This window comes from Protopterus annectens, chromosome 5.part0, assembly GCF_019279795.1.
Source record: "Protopterus annectens isolate FY-2018-M chromosome 5.part0, PAN1.0, whole genome shotgun sequence".
Lineage (NCBI taxonomy): Eukaryota > Metazoa > Chordata > Ceratodontiformes > Protopteridae > Protopterus > Protopterus annectens.
This window is the reverse complement of record NC_056735.1, coordinates 458,509,135-458,528,047: the sequence shown is the minus strand read 5'-3', so window position 1 is coordinate 458,528,047 and position 18,913 is coordinate 458,509,135. Positions and strand designations below refer to the sequence as shown.

Sequence of the window (18,913 nt, the reverse complement as noted above, 5' to 3'; positions counted from 1 at the left end):
GAGAGGGAGAGGGCAAGTAAATTGTTTTCATCACAGTGGAGCCTTTCAGTGGCATCATGGAGACAAAATACCAAAACTACAGTCGAGACTCTGTCCTGATCCAGAAAATAAATATTCCCGAGTATGAAAAAATGTAGATAAACAGGAGGGCAATATGTCTTCTTTTGTTTAAGATTTCCCATTATTAATGTTATGAGGAATGTTTCTGAATTATTCTACATTATTTCATGTGTCCAAGAGTTTCAGTGAATTGTATATTTTAAATTACATCAAGCCCTCATGCCCTGTCACCTTTTTCTTTTTTTTTAATCTCTGCAACCCTTAGGTTTCTAGAATACTGAAAGAGGAAGACAAGACCTAGGGACTACAATTGTATGGTAAAGGTTAGGATTATTTAAATATACTTTTTAACCACTCCATCCCAACCAAAATGCAAGTTACAGTAGCGCTAGTGATGTAACACCTGCAGCACATCAACTGATCCCAGCTGGATTACTTCTTTTTTGTGCTCACACAGCTAGCTGCTGCACTAGGCCTTTTCCAGGGGAAGCTGTTGCAACACAGCTCCGCCGACGCCCTCTCTCCACCCAGAGTTGGACAAGACATTCTCATGCCACCTCAACTGGCGCCTTCATCACATGGATCCATAGACAAACTTTGTCATTTGAGGAGTTAAATTAAAAAAACTCTGTCAGCTGCATTTAGAAGATGCTCACTAATGCAAATTGGCTGTTGTGTTAGGGACAAGTAGCTTATCTTTGACCCATTTCATTTGCTGCAATTCTGGAATACAAAACAATAGATATTTGATTTCTGAAAATATTAATGATGCTTATTTATTTATGTATTTATTTATTTATTTTGTAAATGCAAGTTGAATAATTAGAGACTTTAATTCTGCTTTGCTGTCCACTGTAGAAAATGTTTTAGGACTTAGAATTTTGACATTCATTACAGTATGATCCCCAAGAATAGGTCTTTAGGCCTGTTACGTGTGAGATAGCAAACCTTGTTTAAATATTACAGAGGCTAACTGACCTATTTTGTGACCTTGAATATGATGTTTGATCTCTTAACATGCCAGTGTGCACAACAATCTTTCATGCAGGATGGAGAGGAGGACTTTTTTTTTTCTGGAGAACGAATGACCTTGTTTGTTATGCACCTGGTTGCAACATAAAAAGGACAGTGCTGTTCAAATGCAGTATGATTTCAGCAGAGGTAACACATTAGAATATCCCTCATAGGATGGAATGCAGGTCATGGAAGAATGAGGAGCCATTTGTGTATCTTGTTCTAGACCAAGAAACTGCCTCTGCTCCCTGCTGTGCCAAACTGCTTCTCACTCATTAGGGAAGAAAGACATTGCCATAATAAGGATAGTACATTGGTAGATTGGAAAGTGTGTTCTGTCTTCCAGGATTTTTAAGTAGCTGTTAAAACATTAAAGAGGCATGAACAGAAAGAGTAGAAGACATGGAAGCAGGCCCAGTAAAAGCATAACTAAGATCAGCTTTGATGTTCAGCATACTGATCACTGCTGATGGAGCCTTTGCTGTATGGGTTGTAGCCTGTCAAAGATGTAACAGCCAGGTATCTTCCAAAGCTGGAGGGCACCTTTCATGCTACCAAACATTCTGGCAGTTAGAGCTGAGTTGACTAAAAGACAGGTTAGGGTGCCAAGCTCTGTATTCTCCTCTGAGGCTTTTGATGATCAACAGTCACCTTGTGCCATTCCTTTGCTGGACAAATAAGTTCATTTGGGGAAAAGCAACTTCCTTTCAATAATTTTTGTTTAATGTTCCTATATTGATCTCTGCTGCAGTAGCCTTAGGTTTATAGGTGTTTATTAAGCTAGCGACCACAATGGCCTTTTTAAGCCTAGCTGTGCATCTCAAATCTCCAACAAGTTCTGATACCCTTAATAAGTATGAGCAGGGGCTTGGGAGATGAAACATTTACAAGCTAGGGCCTGAAAGATGAACCATTTACAGGTTGCATGTGTCCATTAGAGACATAGGTGCCAAACCAGGGATGAATTTCCTGTTCCGCATCCAGTTGTCCAGGTTGCACTTAAATTGGGTTAGGGAGGAACTCTGCTTCACATGGATGAGGAACCTGTTCCAGAGACAGGACAATCTATGAGATACATACCTGTCTCTCCAGCAAGTCCTATTTATATCACAGACAAGATTTAACTCTTTAGAATGGGTAATTCTGGTGCTGTTTGTTTTGCGGATATGCAGGAGGTCCATCAGAGTGGAGTCTGACAATGCCCTGTATGCCAGGCATAGCTCTCCCCTCAAAAGCCTGTAGGAGACAAAATGCAGGGATAGGGCCTTGAGGCAGTCTGCATAGGCCATATTACTTATGCCCTGTATTATTTTAGTCAGGAACCTCTGTGGATGTTCCAATTGTTTTATATGCCTGGTTAGGTACATACCAAAGTGGGTATTGTACTCAATGATAGGTCTGATGCATGCCGAATACAGTGGAACTAATGGCTATTAGTTGTACCTGACCACTTATCTTTTACTCAGTATCCCTCTTGTGTAGCACCTACAGCCAGCAATGAACTCTGCTGCTGTTGGGGCCCCCTGAGTAGGCAAGGGTAGGCCACTGTTGTCAGTCTTAGAAGAAGAAACAAGGAAGGCTTCTCTGTTTTGTCAGAATGTTGTGCCCATCCCTAGGGAAGTCACTGCTGCTATTAATACTACAGTTGGTCCCGGTTTTCATGTCAAAAAGAAATACAAAACTAAGTATGTATCTACTCCACCTCAAATTTCCTTAGACAGGAGTTGTTTAATGGGTGTGGCTGTGGGTTTAATTTAAGCTGTTGATCCTTATTGTAAAGTAGTTTCTGGTAAAAGAGCAACGAGATTTCTAGTCTCTCAAAAAATACTATGAGCTGTTATGGAGGAAATTTCCAGAACCTGCTGCCATTCCTCCAGTTCTGTCATCTTTGGTAGATGTGTGTGTGTTACTTCCTGCAGTTCTCCTAACAGTCAGCCAGCTGCTGCTAAAAAGGCAGAGGATATATAAAGTTCCTCAGTCTTTTATGTTTTTATACACTCATCCTAAATCTGATCCAGCAGCTTTAGCTTTAGTTAATTCTTCTACTAAGTCCTTAGATAATCCCAATCCTACTCTCTCTGATAAGGATGGGAACATTATTGATAAGTATAGGAAAATGAATGTGCTTTCTGCAACTTTGATTTTCAGAATTTTGAATTGCCAGGTGCATATGTTAAGGTTTGTCTGACTATTTATGAAAGTATGAGGAATGTGCTGTCTACAGTTTCTTCTTTTGTGGAAAAATCTGCTTTAAATAATTTATTCTGTCACTACTCATTGTTTACTGAGTGTGTGTATGATTCTGTTGATACTTCTTCAAGGATTATGGACGCTGGTACTGCTTTGAGGAGGTTTACATGGCTGTGTTTTCAGAACTTCCCAGATGATGTTAAAAATGAGATTTTAGATTCTCCCCCAGCTAGAAATTTAGTTTTTGCCCCTTTTTTGCTTCATCCCTTTCAGAAGGGAAATCATTTGGTGGAAACAGCAGATATCTTTAAATCCAGGTCTTCCTGTTTCCTTGTTTGTTCTAAAGCAGTCAGTCACCGTAGGCACCTCAGAGTTTGCTTTGGCATCAGTTTCATGAGGGATAAAACTGCAAAGTGTGTGGCAGACCAATGACAAGATCCAAGCACATAAATATAAAAGAGATGCTTACAGTAATCAAGGTACTCAACTCTCTGAATCACCTTTGGCCCCCTGGACCTCTTCAAGTTGTTACAGACAATACCACAGTGGTAACTTCCTCCTGGCCCAGTCAATCATGTTTCTCCCTTTTTTGGAAATGGCTAGGGGCAAATACCACAAGCTTCCACTCACACAAGAATAGTGGGTGTTTGATACACCCCGACAACAATCAACTTCTGTTGACTACTTAGATAATATGGCTTTAATTTCTTTTAGGGACCTGTTTGCTGAGGACAGGCAGTAGGTACTAATAGAGACAAGAAAGCCTGCTACTAGAAAGTTATTAGCAAATGGAAAAGGTTTTCTGGTTAGTGCCAACAACACAGCCAACACTCATTCAGGGCTAGTATTCTGTGGTTTTACAATATTTGTGTGAGTTACAATCCTATGGCCTTTCATAATCCCATTACAATGTTCATTTATCATCCATTTTAGGATGTCTGCCCTTAGATCCTCCCCTTTCAATGCATTCTTATGTCAGTATGTTTTTGAAAGGGATTTTGCATAAGAGGCCTCTAAGAAAAACGATGACCCCTGCTTGGGATCTTCATTTTATGATAGAGAAGCTAACACATGCTCCACTTGAACCAACTAACCTAGCTGACTTGAGGTTCTTAACGTGGAAAAGAGTTTTACTGATTGCTCTCGCCACTGAAAGAGGTGCATCTGAGTTGCAAGCTCTTATGGTGAGTTAACCTTGTCTCATTTTCCTCAGCGATAGTTTGCTTAATAACTCTTTTTTTTTTGCCTAAAGTGGTATCTGAGTTTACTTTACGCCAAACTCTCCCATCTCCACATTTTCTTTCCTGAACCCAAAAATTGAGGGAGAATAACAATACTCTGTACCTTGGATGTCCACTGACACCTCAAATACTACCTTGACAGAATTAAATCTTTCATATCTTTGGATCTGTTGTTCATTTCTTCTAAATGTAAAAATAAGGTACAACCTGTGTCAAAACAGACTATTTCCAAATGATTGTCTATGACTGTTACGTTTTGTTGTACTCAACATAACAAAACTATTCCAAGCAGGGTCAAGGCCCCACTCTACCAGGGCATAGATTTTATGTGACTTTTTTGAAAGGGTTGCATTCTAGTATTCTAGAAGCTGCAACATGGTCCTCTATATATACTTTTATAAAGCACTATAAAATTGATTTCTTCTCTAGGCCTAGATCAGGCTTTGCAGGGACCATTCTCCAGGAGCTCCTGGATTCTTTTCCTTCCAACTCACAAATGTAGTAAAATTGGGTAATTTACCCATATAGCTAAGGCTATTGCAGCATTGATCAGTATGACAAACATACTACAGTCGTGTAAGTGAAATTACCATAACAGTAGATGTTTGAATGTTCACTGCAGCAGTAGCCACTCCCTCCTTCCCTCCACCCCCCTTTGTTTTTGGTGTGTTGTATATGCCAGGGTATGGCTATTTATTTGTTGTTGTTCCTAACATTGCCCTTTCAGGGCTCAGCCTTCCTGTGTCTGTTGGCAGGAAAGCTCTGAAGGCTTTGTATCCCAAAATTGTCTTTTAATCAGCTCAGGCTGACAGTTTGGGTGCATGGAAGGTGATGTAAAGTACTGGCAGCTGGCCAGCTATTATATCCTTGCAGGATGTAATCCATATAGCTAAGGCTACTGCAGCAGTAATCATTCAAACATATTCTGTTATGCTAAGTTTATTTACACACTGTAACATATCCATCTCATGTATTGTACTGCAGCATTTAAGGTGATTGTAGAATCTGGCCTGATGTCAGTAGGAAGAGCTGTCATCTTGGTGATATAAAATGAACAGGACCACTTTTTAAAGTGGAGTGGCAAAGCTGCTTCTGTCATCAGTGTTGCACTCCACATGGACATCTGTTGTGACCAATCACACTGTCTTTGAATGAGAGTTATCGCACCAGTGTTTCTAGTAAAACACTGCACAGATGAAGTATTTGCAATTGTGTGCCTTACATTTCTGCCTGACAAGAAGCACAGTACAGCCCAGCCATTTATAAAGAGAGTGACTAACCGCAGACTATATAATTTAGAGGTGGCTAAATATTCTCATGTCTTGTCCTCAGATTTGTGTATACTTGGTCGGTATGGAACATAAGCTGTAAGCAAAATAATTCCAAAGCAGGCATTACAGTGCACTGTAAAAAAAATACCATATTTTATTCCCATATATAAATATATTGACACCACATCAGTGTTGCTGCAGATCATAACAGTTTTTTGACTCCAGTAATTGATGAATGGACTTTTTAAAGAGATCCTGTAGACCCTGCCTTCATTGTATTATTTTAGGTAAAGTCATACAGTACATGACCACACAGAATCTTTAAAACTGATTGACAATTCTAGTCGGTTTGCCTGTGTCAGTGTATACTTGAAAGTGAAATGTTTTGTAATGTACAGCAGAGATTGTTTTGTTTTGTTTGTTGTCATATGACTGCTGCCCTTTATTACTTGTTGCATCTTTGAATTACCCTCATTGTCCTCTCATAAGCAATATCACATTGCCTGCTACTGTATAAGATGCTGGTTTTATTGTGCTAGGGTGTTTCAGTGTCCTGGAAAGGTGCAGCCTTAGTTGGTCAGAGGGCATAAAAAAGGTTTTTATTTGATAGAGATCTGTTTTGTATACACCCAGAGTTTCACATTTTGAATAGAGTTCCTGGCACAAGTCTGTAGGCTAGGGACAGTGATAAAATGCTTTTTTTTGTTATAAAACCTAAGAGTTATAGATAGCACTGACATTGTAAGGATAAATGCCCCTTTCAGTTCCTTGTTCTTTCTTTTAAAAACTTAAACAGCAGTGTAACGTACATAAAACTGTGACTAGTATGTCAAAACTCCCTTGTACTTTGTTTTATCCACTACTTAGGTTGTGTTTTTGAAGCCTGAGATGTTTTTAGTATTCTTCTGATGTCGCAGTTTGCTGTGTACTTTAACGTTCACCAAACATGTAATCTGTAAAAACAGAAATTACAAAGCAAGGATACCCAGGAGCAGATGCTACAGTCCTTTTGTAAAACATCTCTCTGTTTGCCAAGCAGAAACATAGGCAAAACAGCCTAGTTTGATGTTAATCTTCTAGTAGTCTGTAGGTGTAAAGTACAAACCTCAGAACTATAAGCTTGAGAAAACAGACAAAAATGAAGCATACATTAGTAATAACAGTTGCTATGGAAAAGGAGCCAGTTTTAATTGTACTAAAAGATTCATGTTGCAGCTGGGAAAAGTGAATCTGCGTGTCAGATTTTTCTTCTGCAACTGTTGCTAAAATAACTTTCACTTATTTTAGCATATCACTTCTGAAGGCTGTTTTATTACTGTTATGGGTATTTTTGTTTTCACACACATATTTAACAGCTGTGTACAACTTCTGTGTTGTGGCTGATGGGCTCAGGTTTTGGTGCAGTTTTTTAAATTCTCATACAAAACTCTGAGGCTGCAAGCTTGTAAACAACATTGGATACAGTTCTGAAAAGTTATTTTACACTAGAGAATTAATTAGAAATAAATCAAGAAATTTTGAAAAGGTTTTCAGAGTCAGAGGACTGCAGCGTTACTTACATTTACACACGGGACTAAAACATGGGTACTGTAAAATGTTTATTTTCCTATAAACTAACATTTATTACCGCCCTGTTTTGTTATTTTATACTGTTACAGTGAAGATACAGTTGTGCTCTTTCTTTAAGGTTTAGTAGCTCTTTTTTCTTGAATTTGATGATTAGCATTTCCAGTCAGTCCTTTAGGGAAATGTGTACTTTTGCTAGGTTGTTAACTTCTGCCCCTTAGATGTAAAATTATTTATCAACAGAGAATGCAGCTGAGTTGTAAAGGAATGTATGTCTGAATATATATATATATATATATATATATATATATATATATATAAACATTCTAAGGTACATGGACCATGAAGCAGTCTGCATTGTGCAGAATAAGAGGTTTAAAAACTGTGTGTATGTGTATGTGTGTGTGTGTGTGGGGGGGGGGGGGGATAAGAATCCATTGGAAGTAAAAGGGGGTTGTTTCTTACTATAAAACAGAAGTGCTAAAATCAAACAAATTCCAGCACTGTTTCAAAACATAGTAGTTTTCTTTGAATTCAACAGAAAAGAGAGAAAGGGAAGTACCCGACTGTTTATACAGATAAACAACTATATGCTTTTTTCTGTGTAATGGTGACCTTGAAGGTGATTTTAGTAAGTAAAACTGGGAAGGTGGCTTGCCCATTAGTACAGTTTTGGACAAATGTCTGAATGCAGTCCTTTGATATCAGTTTTGTCCATTTGAAACAGAATATATGTTTTGTTGAGTACTTGCTTCTTCTGTGTATTTGTAAATATAATTTGCAATATGTGTATGTACTTACCCAGTGCTCTGAATTAAGTGTCTTAACTCTATAGATTTGAATGTATTTGCATATGGACTAGTTCATCACTGGAAAGAGTCATTTCATCACCCCACCTACTTACTTAATAGATAAAATATAAATAAGTAAATTAAATAAAATAAAATGTGCACCATTTATCTAACACGTAGTACAGATTACTAGTATTTTAGAGCACTTTGAACCTCATTACAAATAATGTGTCTGTGAACTGCATTTTATGCAATCACAGAAACAGCCCCTTTTGGCCAGAGCTCTTATTGGCCGCAGTGTGAGTTTTTATGAATCCCAAGGAAAGTCTCTTACCATTTGCGATGCCCCTGCACTGGCCCAGTCATCAAGGAAGCTCAGTCCTCACCACTGGCAACAGCTAGGGGCTTTACACAGTGGGAGGATGACAGGTACTCACACAGTAAAGTGCAATTTTCCTTAAGAGCACACAAAGACCACAGTCAGTCTGGTTTCTCCCTCTTTCTCCAGATCCCCAATAAGACTCCCCACTGGCACAGCTATTTGATTGAGATCTCAGCTGAGTGGCCAAGCCAAATCCACCAGTGATACGTGTCCCAGCTCAAGTGGCTGACACATACACACACACACACACACACACACACACACACACACACACACACACACACACACACACACACACACACACACACTCTCTGAGGTTTGATTTATATACAAATGTACACACATTCCTGGGAATGGCTGGCACAGGTTTACTAGCTATGTTCTGCCCAGACTATTAGGTAGTTTCCACTGCCACCAACCACTCTTGTCAGCTACTTTTAAGGCCCTTAACAAAGGGTAATCAGTCCTACTGTCTAATGTTACTATTATCCAAATGGTAGTCTGACCAAGAAGAAAGGCTGTTTAGGAGTGGCCTGTACAATGTCACCATATAAATATGTAAGTACTTTAAGAGCTTAAATATGTCTCACAGATATCAGCCACAAAGACAGGTTTAAATATATTTAATAATAAATAATAAAAGAACAAGACAATAGCCAGTAAACAAACACAACAAACACAGTTACTTCAGAGCTCAAAATCACAGGAAATATTCAAAATGACACTGCAGGACAATCTCAAATAAATAGAGAAAACATCTAAGCAAGCGACTTAAACCTTAGCACGGATATAAATAGGACGTGCTGGAGGGATAGATTTATCACTCAGAGACTCCCTATGCTGTGGAATAAAATCCCGGTCCATGTGAGGCAGAGCACCTCGCTGACTCTGTTCAAGAGAAATCTAGACCTGTGGATGGGAGATCGTAGGTTTACCCCGGGAATCATCTCTGGGTCACTGCTGGACAGAGGCACAACAAACTAATGGGCACAGTATTTTTTCATATAAGGGGTGGCGTAAGCCACAATAATTTGGGCTAGGCTTATAAATGCCTTAGGGCAGATAGCCTAGTATAAACCTATGAACCTATGAACCTATAAAGAACTTACAGCAAGGCAAGTGCAGAAGGTGTTGATGAGTGGATGTTCTTGCTAGGTCCAAGACAAAATAAAAAATGCATAGTCTCTCTCAGAGAGAGTTGTTAAATTAATATCAAATGTTAGTACTGGATTAGCTTGAATGACATCACTTTTTGCCACCTGACTTTAGTTCTCAAGCTACCCACATTGCCAGAAAGTACAAGCATTTTTAGCATCTCTCTGTGAAAAATACATATCTCTCAGATGTTTGCAGATCCTGAAAGTCATAAAACAATAAAACAATTCTGCATCTCAAACCTAGTAATTACTTCTCTTCCAAGATAATAGAAAAAAACTAGCTCTCGAGACATTGTGTCTGCTACACTGAAACTGAGAGATAACTTTTATAGCACGATCATAAAATAATTTAGTTTCAACTTATTTTCTTGAAGTTTTGCAAGTTAACATTTTATGTCGCAGTTTCTACTGTTAAAACATATACAGTTACATAATTACAACAGTTTATATACATTTCTATTCTAAGCCAGCAGGGCATGCTGTAGTTACATTTAACTCAGCACATAACATACAGTTCTGTATAAATCATATCAATATTCACAAATGACATATAATTATTTACAAAATTCCAGATAGCTGGGCTGGTAATAATTCCTTTTGTGACACCATTCACTCATTATAATGTTCAGTAAGATGTCACTGTAGTGTAACCTAACATCGTTTTTTCAGAGGTACTGAACACTGAAGCCATGGGGAGTGTAGATGCTCTGAGATGCATTTTAGAGTTTTCTTCCAATGTTTTGATCCAATGATGGTCTGAAGAAACATTGTGAGTAAGGAAATAAATTCAGCCTTATTTTTACTTTTTTCAAGGAAGAAATGTATTCAAGACGTAATGCCAAAAACTGAAAAATTGCACTTCACAGTAAACTGAAAAAAACAAATGCTTCTGAGGATACATAAATTATGTCTGGAAAAAGTACATCCTCTGTAAGTCTCTCCCTAAAATGTAGTCACCTCTCTGGTATGAGATTTCGATAAAAGTGAAATCACAAATAACTGCAGTCATATATTAGTAAACACTGTCATACTTATGTACAGCATGGCTCCTCACCCCCTATCCCAGAATTCAGCCACAGTATGTGCTCATTTCTGATGTCATAGGTTCATAGTTGGTTAATAGGATGTCGGCCCAAGAGCCATTTTAAGCTTGGCAAGCTTACTCTAAATTTACCAAAATATTGTGGACATGTGTCAATACTTCAAGGAATTTTATGGTTTTAATGTAGGCTTGTACACATGAAACATTCACAGGCTGCCCCTATCTACTAACCATGTAGGTGCCAAACCAGGGGTACATTTGCAATATCCCATCCATTGGTCCAAGTTATATTTAAATAATGTTAGGGATGAGCTTTGTTTCACATAGTTGGGAAGCCTGTTGCAGAGAAAGGGTAATCTTTGAGACATATACCACTTCCTCCAACATGTCCTGTTTATAATGCAGATAAGATTTAGGTCCTTAGAATGGGTATTTCTGATGCTGTTTGTTTTGCAGATGTGCAACAGATACATCAGTGTGAGATCAGAGGATTCTTTATGGGCTAAGCATAGGTAACCTAGCAGCAGTTTGTAGCAGAGCAAGTACAGGGAGTGGGCTTTTGAGATGCTCTGATAGGACTTGGTGTTTACTCTATGTATCCTTTTTGTGAGGAATCTCTGTTGGCTCTCAAAATATTTCAAGTGCTTAATCAGGTACATGCTGAAGGGTGCATTGTAGTCAATGACTGGTTTGATGAGAGCCAAATAGACCTAGATGACATGCCATTACTTACAAGTTGTGCAACACAGAATGATTGTCTCATCGCAGTAGTCACATGGTGGTCATAGGTCAGGCTACTGTCAACATGGATTCCCACATCCCTGACCACTCGTTTTAATTTTAGTGGTGTATTATCAATGAGGTAATTTCCAGGGGTGGCTTTCTTTCTAAATGGTACTATTAAGCATTTTTAACATTGAGTTTTAGTCCATGCCTCTGCCACTAGTTGTTGATGTGTGTCAGAACCTCTTGAAGGGTGTCTTGAGTCTTTTGAGGATTCCGTGACCATGCCTAATATGCACTGGTATGCAAGCTTGGTGAACCAGAGGCCTTTGACATTTGCCTTGATTTCAGAGAAGTAGATGCCAAAAAGAAGAGGCCGCAGTAGCAATCCCTGAGCTAGTGACTAGCCTCTTTGTGGATGTGGATTCCCTTCTACTGTACTCGTGTCCTAACAGTAAGCCAGCTGGGATGAAACTGAAAGAATATAGAACATAACACATTTTAATGTGGTGTTGTCAGACATATATAAACAGCATGCCTCCTTACCCTCTCCCACAAGATGTCCAACTGAGTAAACATGTGATGGTTTGATTATGAGGAAAGTAAAAAAAAAAATAAATGATCACACTTAACGTTTCCAACTTGTTACTCCTAGACCATACACTGTTCTTATACAAGCTGTAGTCATCCTCCTTGCCCACCCATGAAGTTTGTGAGGAAAGTTAAAGAAATGATTACCTCACTTTCCCCATCACAGCACAAACTGTAGTGACCCTACACACCTCTGAGGTTTGGCAGGAAGATTAAAGAAATAATGACATAGTTTCCAACTTTGCACAAATAATATGGATCTTCTATACGCATTTCTGAATAGAGCCATTTCTAGAGTAGGTGGGCTGAAGGCAGTAGCACTACTAAACCTGTATCAAAATTCACACGTAAAGCTTTGTGGGTGTAAAGGCCATCAAGCCCCCACAAGTTCTGAAAGTATGAATATTCTGTAATGCATTTTATACGTTATTCTTCTGAAAGATGGTAGATTACTTTCGTATAGACAATCCCCAACAAAGCAGTTATAGTCACTTCTGCCTATAGTTCATGTATTTCCAGACAAATATTTGCCACACATTAAAGTATTCCATGTTGCTTCACACAAATCACATTAGTCCTGCAAAGCCAAAATAATGAGCAAGCCAGCAGGCAGCTAATTATTTTCCTTCACAGACAGCCCCATCAGTTAATAGCTAATTTGTCATGCATATCTCAGATGTCCAGTTATGTAGTCCATCTTATAGATAATTTATCTGTGCATATCTCATATGTACAGTTATATAGTCCATCATACTTCACACAAATGCACATTAGTCCTTCAAAGCCAGATACTAACTATTTATGTTAATAAAATAACAAGAAGGTCATTTACTTTCAACAGGCAGATCCCACCTTATACAACAGTTGTAGCTGCTTGTGCCAACTTTTGATTACTATGATACAAATATGACTGCCATGTATTGTATTGTATTTCAGCTCAGCCACATAATGTACAGCTAGTGGTGTAGCCCAAGTTTCTTCACACAAATCAGACTAATCCTGCAAAAATGCCCATTACTCATGCAAAACCAGAAAATGACTATAAACTAAGAAAAGAAAAAAGAGAGAGAGAGTGAGTTACTTTATACAGACAGCTCCCATCCCATCCCAAGTTATAGCTACTTCTATGTGTACTTCAGATGTTTGTAGTAAAAATGCTGGCTATGTATTGTATTTTAGCTTTGCTCAATGGAAAAAGTATTTAAACCTGCTTGGTTAAGCAAATAATAGTAATTCATAAAAGTCAGTTTAATGAGCAAAGAGCAGCAATGGGTCATATTTCCCCACAGACAGGCCAGATTTTTTCTGTACCACTGTAATTCCCGTAGTTAATAGAACAACAGGCTTTGCATCAACAAGAATTTTCTGAGAAAAAAGCATGGAACTCCAATGTCTGTCATTTTTGACTGAGTATACACTTCAGTGGTTTACCTGGAAATCTAAAACATTACGAGAGAAAACAGGGCAAATATATCAGATGAAGTTAGAGATGTTCTGCAGAATCTGATGAAAATGTCTGGTTGCCTGCCAGTAACCATAGTTTAAAAAAAAAAAAGGAAAAAAAAAAGAAACTTTCCTGACAGTATTCTCAGTAGCACAGCTCTCAATTCATGCTACAACCGTTTTTAAATGTGATGAATTCTTGTTGTGTCCCACTCACAATCTGTCTGTATTGTTGTCTAGGCCACTAAATCGAATGGCCAAGTCTGTTGCTTTACCACAGCCCCCCAGGGTGCTGCAGCTGACATATTTTCACATATGGCCACTGTGTGCTGTACATTTATTCACTTGTTTTTGTAAAGTAAAGAGGATCCATGTTTCTTTACTTTGATAAAATAAATACTGGCAAAGCACCCCTGCCAGAGCAGATAATGACTTGTTCAACTGTGCATAATGCCAACTGTGCAATAGATTGTTTCACTGCGAGTAGCAACTCTCAAAATACATTTTGCTTCTTTTAAGTGTTTTTCCCTTAATACCTGTAATTATCCCTCTCTTGCTCACACTCACTCACTCAGAATCTAGACCTACCCCAATGTCAGTAGGAGAAACATTTTCTCATACTTAATGCTTCTTCTGTACCTTATGAGCAGATGTGTTCTCCTGCGTTACAGAATGCTTTTTCACCTCCCAAGTCCCCTTATGCATTTCTTGGCAAGTTTCCAGGAAAACTGTGCATCCCAACAAGCTGTTCAGCAGACCTGTAACAAAAAGAACAAACACTAATAAAATTCAAGCTTCTAGGTTGCTGTCCTCTCCGGAGTTCATGGTTTGTCTCCAGTTCCTAAGCATATTTGAGTTGAGCATTTCCAGTTCAACATGGGCATAGGTTTGCACTGGGCTCCAGAGTTCTTCTCCTGTAGACCATCTGCAAGCACAAATAGACCTTTTCATGAATAATTTTAAACTGTTCTCTGCAGCCTTGGTTTATATGTTTAATGTTATTTTTGCGTTTATACATTTTATATTTTTCCTTTTAAATCCAGGACTGTTTTTACTATTTTACCATAAATACAGATTTACAGCTGCATAAGTTCCTCTCAAGGAGAACATCTGCAGACTTATCACATCTAACCTTCATAGCAACAGTGTTGAACTGTTCTGCTTTGTCATACTTTGTATTACTTTGTATGTCTGTATCTACTGGATGTTCTGTTTGCAGTTACAGCTTCTGTATTGTACAGTTTTCAAAAATCAAGTCTTGCATTTTTTTAATTGTTATATGCTTTCCATTACACTGTATGGTATGTGAAATTTACTTTAGCAGACATTTCTGATCCAAATTTGCAATTGACAGCACAGCTGCAAAATATTTATATTGTCATTGATATTTTTTAATGAACTTTGACCATTCGTTATGTTTGTCAGTTTGAATGTAATCAAAATATATAATAAAAGTATTTTGATTGTAATTTAACTTCATCCACTGCTTCAGTTCAAAATTATATGCAACACAGTTTAATCTTTAGCTTTGAATTGAAATTAAGCTTCGATTATTCAGTCTTGTTCACATTCATAAAACAGGCAAAAATTATTACATGCCCAGGTAAAACTTGAAATAATTGTTTATAAGTAGCATTTCAATAATCCTGATCATTTTATACAATTCAGTTGAAGTGGTCCTAATTTTGCCCTGGTAAATACATAATTTGCATTTTCTCAAGCCGTACATGTAATCATTTTTGTAAAAGTAGACAAAAAGAACCTGGCTAGGGCTCTTACAGCTTGTGACAGATGCCTAGGAAACTCAGAAAAAATGTTTTATCTCTGTGCATTTCAGAAGAGTGGTAAATGCAAAAGAAAGCAAAACTATTGATTTAATTCACTTATGATGTGCTGGAGTCTGGTTTTCATTAAAAATATAATAAGTGATACTGCGCTATGTATGGGGAATGGTTTACTCAGATTAATATTTATGCAGTCAGCAGTCCCAGGAGGAATCTTGAATAATAACCATCAATAAGAGGCATGATAGTGTTTTGAAGTGTGTTAACTACAAAGTTATTAAAAAGAATGAGCATTTACGGCACAGAACACTATATTAATAAACTAGACACATTTGACAGTACAGCACAAGTGTTGGTGGAATCTGAACTTCACACTACTGAAGCATCACAAACATGAATTCATCTGCAAATTGCAAATTGGGTTAGAGCTGGTCTTGATTTGCCCTGTCAGGTAAACTGTTTCAGATATGCATCTATCCCTGTCATAAAGGTCTCCATGTGCTACAGGACTACTGCAGATCAATAATAAGTTGAATTAAAGGTCAAATCCTCATACCAACAAGGTGATCAGTTTAGATATTGTAATCAATACAGTGGTTATCTCAACCATAATATACATCAAAATAAAACACTACTTAAAATGCATTGTGTGGAGCTGTCAGGGTTAAGAAGGTAAATTGTGTGAAAAATGCATGGAAATGTAAGCAAGTATTGTATTTGCTAAACATTAGTTTTTAAAACACATTTTTGAATAAAAAAGTTTCTGATCAGAATTTTACTTGACACTAATGCTGCAGAACATCCATATTGTCACTAGAATCAGTAAATACATTTAGCAGTTTTAAGACAGTCAGTTGTGTTGTCAAGTTGCATGAATTTGTCAGTGTAATGCAGTTTACCTTTGCCCAAGGAGGTGAATCATTTTCTGAGACCTTTCATGGTATATGAAAGGATACCTTCTTTATATTATGTCGCTGTAGGCAGTTGTCACATTTATACCATAGTTCAAAGTCTGAAAACTGGCCAAACAGAGCTAAAGAGCTGCAATTTGTATTCATTGTTTTACTTAGAGAGACAGGGCGGCCATGCTGGTGCAGCGGTTAGCGCTGCCGCCTCACAGCAGGAGGTTCTCTGGTTCGATCTTCGGCTGGGGTGCCTTCTGTGTGGAGTCTGCATGTCTTCCCTGTGGTCGCTTGGGTTTCCTCTGGGTGCTCCAGTTTCCTCCCACATCCCAAAGACATGCAGTAGGTGGATTGGACACTCTAAATTGGCCCTAGGTGTGAGTGTGTGTGCCTTCTGTGGAAGGTTGGGTGCCGGGCTGGCAACTTGACACCGTAAAACTCCATTGCCAATCATGAGTGGACAGATGATCCGCAGTGGCGACCCCTAACTGGGAAAAGCCGAAAGAAGAAGAAGAAGACGGTTTACTTAGAGAGACAAGCTAAAAGGCAAATCAACCCTACTGTCAATTCTTTTCTCATTTCCGTCCCTTTAAAACAACCCTAACAGTGCCACATGCAAAAATATGTGATTTAAATGTGACTCCAGCTGTTTTCTAGCAGAAGCTGTTTCTGCATTATTTCCTTCTGTTTCTCATATTGTCACAAATAATTTACAGTTGTATTTAGATATGCTACCAATGCACGTAACCCTGTGTGAATTGCAAAAGGAGTAAATTCTGTACAGATTGCGGGTGGTGCAAAGAGACTTTTGGCTAAAATCAAATATTGAAAGTATAAAACTACTAATTTCATGAACTTTAATCATACCCTGATGAAGGAATGGTGTCCATTCCTGTAATGCTATTAGAAACCCAAAACAGTTGGAAATGTTATACTGGGATACCCTTGTCTTAGACTTCTGAAACCTTAAGAAAACTAAAAAAAACTAGACAGGACACTAATTCTAGCAATGTGGTTGAAAAACAAATGCGGTCAGTGTTTTTATTGAAGTATTACCAGTCATATGTGACTAACATCTTACCTCATCGGGAACTTGGCTGGAACTACCATTCTGAGTTTGAACACAAGTGCTACATAAACTGCTTTTTCAAGCCTAACATTCTGAAATATCCTGAAATGAATTGTAAAAAAATAATATGAATCAATGGATATTATTGTAATAGAAAAACTGAAGTCCTTGCCAGAAAACATCTCTTTCAAAGTTAACATACGGAAGCATCTTGAAATGCTTTGTAAGATATAGTCACTAAGAGTAATCAAAGCAAGCCATTGGAAAAGAAAAAAATGATGTGTGTGCTAGAGACTGTCAAAAATAGAAATTACTGCACTGTCACAATAAGTCATTAAAGAGGCGATGCCTCTGAAATTGTCCTCACTGCACTGCACTCTTATCTCTCATAGAATACCATCAAAAATGACAAAAAGTAAAAACTTTCTTTGTATATGCTGCCATACTTCTTTTACTCATAGCTACTATATAAATACTACTTTAACTATATGTATCTCTGTAGTATTTAACCTTTGTGACCCCAGTCTGAACCTGAAAGTAGTCTTAAGGAATCAATGTTCTGTTACATTCAACAGACAAATACAGGAATAAATAAAAAAGATCTTGCTGTCAGTCAGGGGGCAGTAACCACTGCAGTGCACCTTGGGGATCAAGCATTGTTTGGCCTTCGTTGTTGTTGATGTAGATGTTCTTTCTGTTGCTCTTACTGCTCTTTCTTACTAGGGTTTTTGTGCGTCCTGATTCCCAGGAATCATATTGTCTAATCTTGTGTTGTAGGGGATGATGATTTGCTGAGCCCCCCACAGGATACTGGCACCGGACTAGAAGAAGTAATGGAGCAACTTAACAACTCCTTTCCAAGCACAAGAGGTAAGTGTGATCTGACCAGCTGTACTGCTGACATAACTATGCTGTGGTTTTCTCAGAAACTGAAGTGCAGTGGTTGCCAGTGGTAGAAGAAAATACTGCCCTTTACTGCCCTGCTGCCCTTTTTAAACCATTACAAATAGTAGTCACCTCTTAGGTACTCATTTCAAAAAGCCATGTATGCCATTGAAAAGGTTGACAAGAAACTTAATATTTTTTAACAGACATGCAAAAATGTACAGACAAAAGGTTACTCAAGTTTTTCTACTGTATAATTCAAGATCCAAGTAGTCATTTGTCTGTCTTTTTTTCATTTGGTCTGTAAAAAGGAGTAAATTGATCAAGTTTCTAGCTTGTTTTCTTATTATATTATCACTAGGATCAGTGCAGTGTTTTAATGTTTTTTTTTTCTGGAGAGGGCTGAGAACTCCTCCATTCAGGAAGTATTAACTGTAGTCCAGTTTCTCCACAGAGAAGCTTGTTAAGTACTGCTGCCACACTCTGGTATTTACTCCTTTGTATGAAGGAAAAAAACAGAGCTTGCTACTGCTGTGGTTGTTTCTAGAAAGCAAATTACACCACTACTGCCATCAGAATCCAGTTGTCTTTGAAACAGCTGTTTTATTAACTAGAACCAGATGCCTACTGGCAGGGTTCCAGCCTATTGAGGGGATGTTCCATTCTGCAGCACTCTGCAAGTTTATTTTACAGTGATGCTTTTTTGTATTTTGCACAAAGCTTTTTGTAAAAGTTCCTAACGTGTAGTTACTAAAGTAGTGCATATAACTTGTTTCTTGGGTAGTTTTATCCCACTACATGG

At 38.1% G+C, this 18,913-nt stretch overlaps 1 protein-coding gene across 11 annotated transcripts in view; it reads left to right on the top strand.

Moving 5' to 3' along the window:
- DMD (dystrophin) overlaps window positions 1–18,913 on the top strand; it is a 9,298,038-nt gene that overhangs the window by 9,244,539 nt on the left and 34,586 nt on the right. For all 11 annotated transcript variants that reach the window (XM_044072398.1, XM_044072396.1, XM_044072400.1 and 8 more), the window contains one exon: window positions 18,004–18,096. In XM_044072398.1, the coding sequence (XP_043928333.1) occupies window positions 18,004–18,096 (93 nt within the window). The remainder of the gene's footprint in view (window positions 1–18,003; window positions 18,097–18,913) is intronic.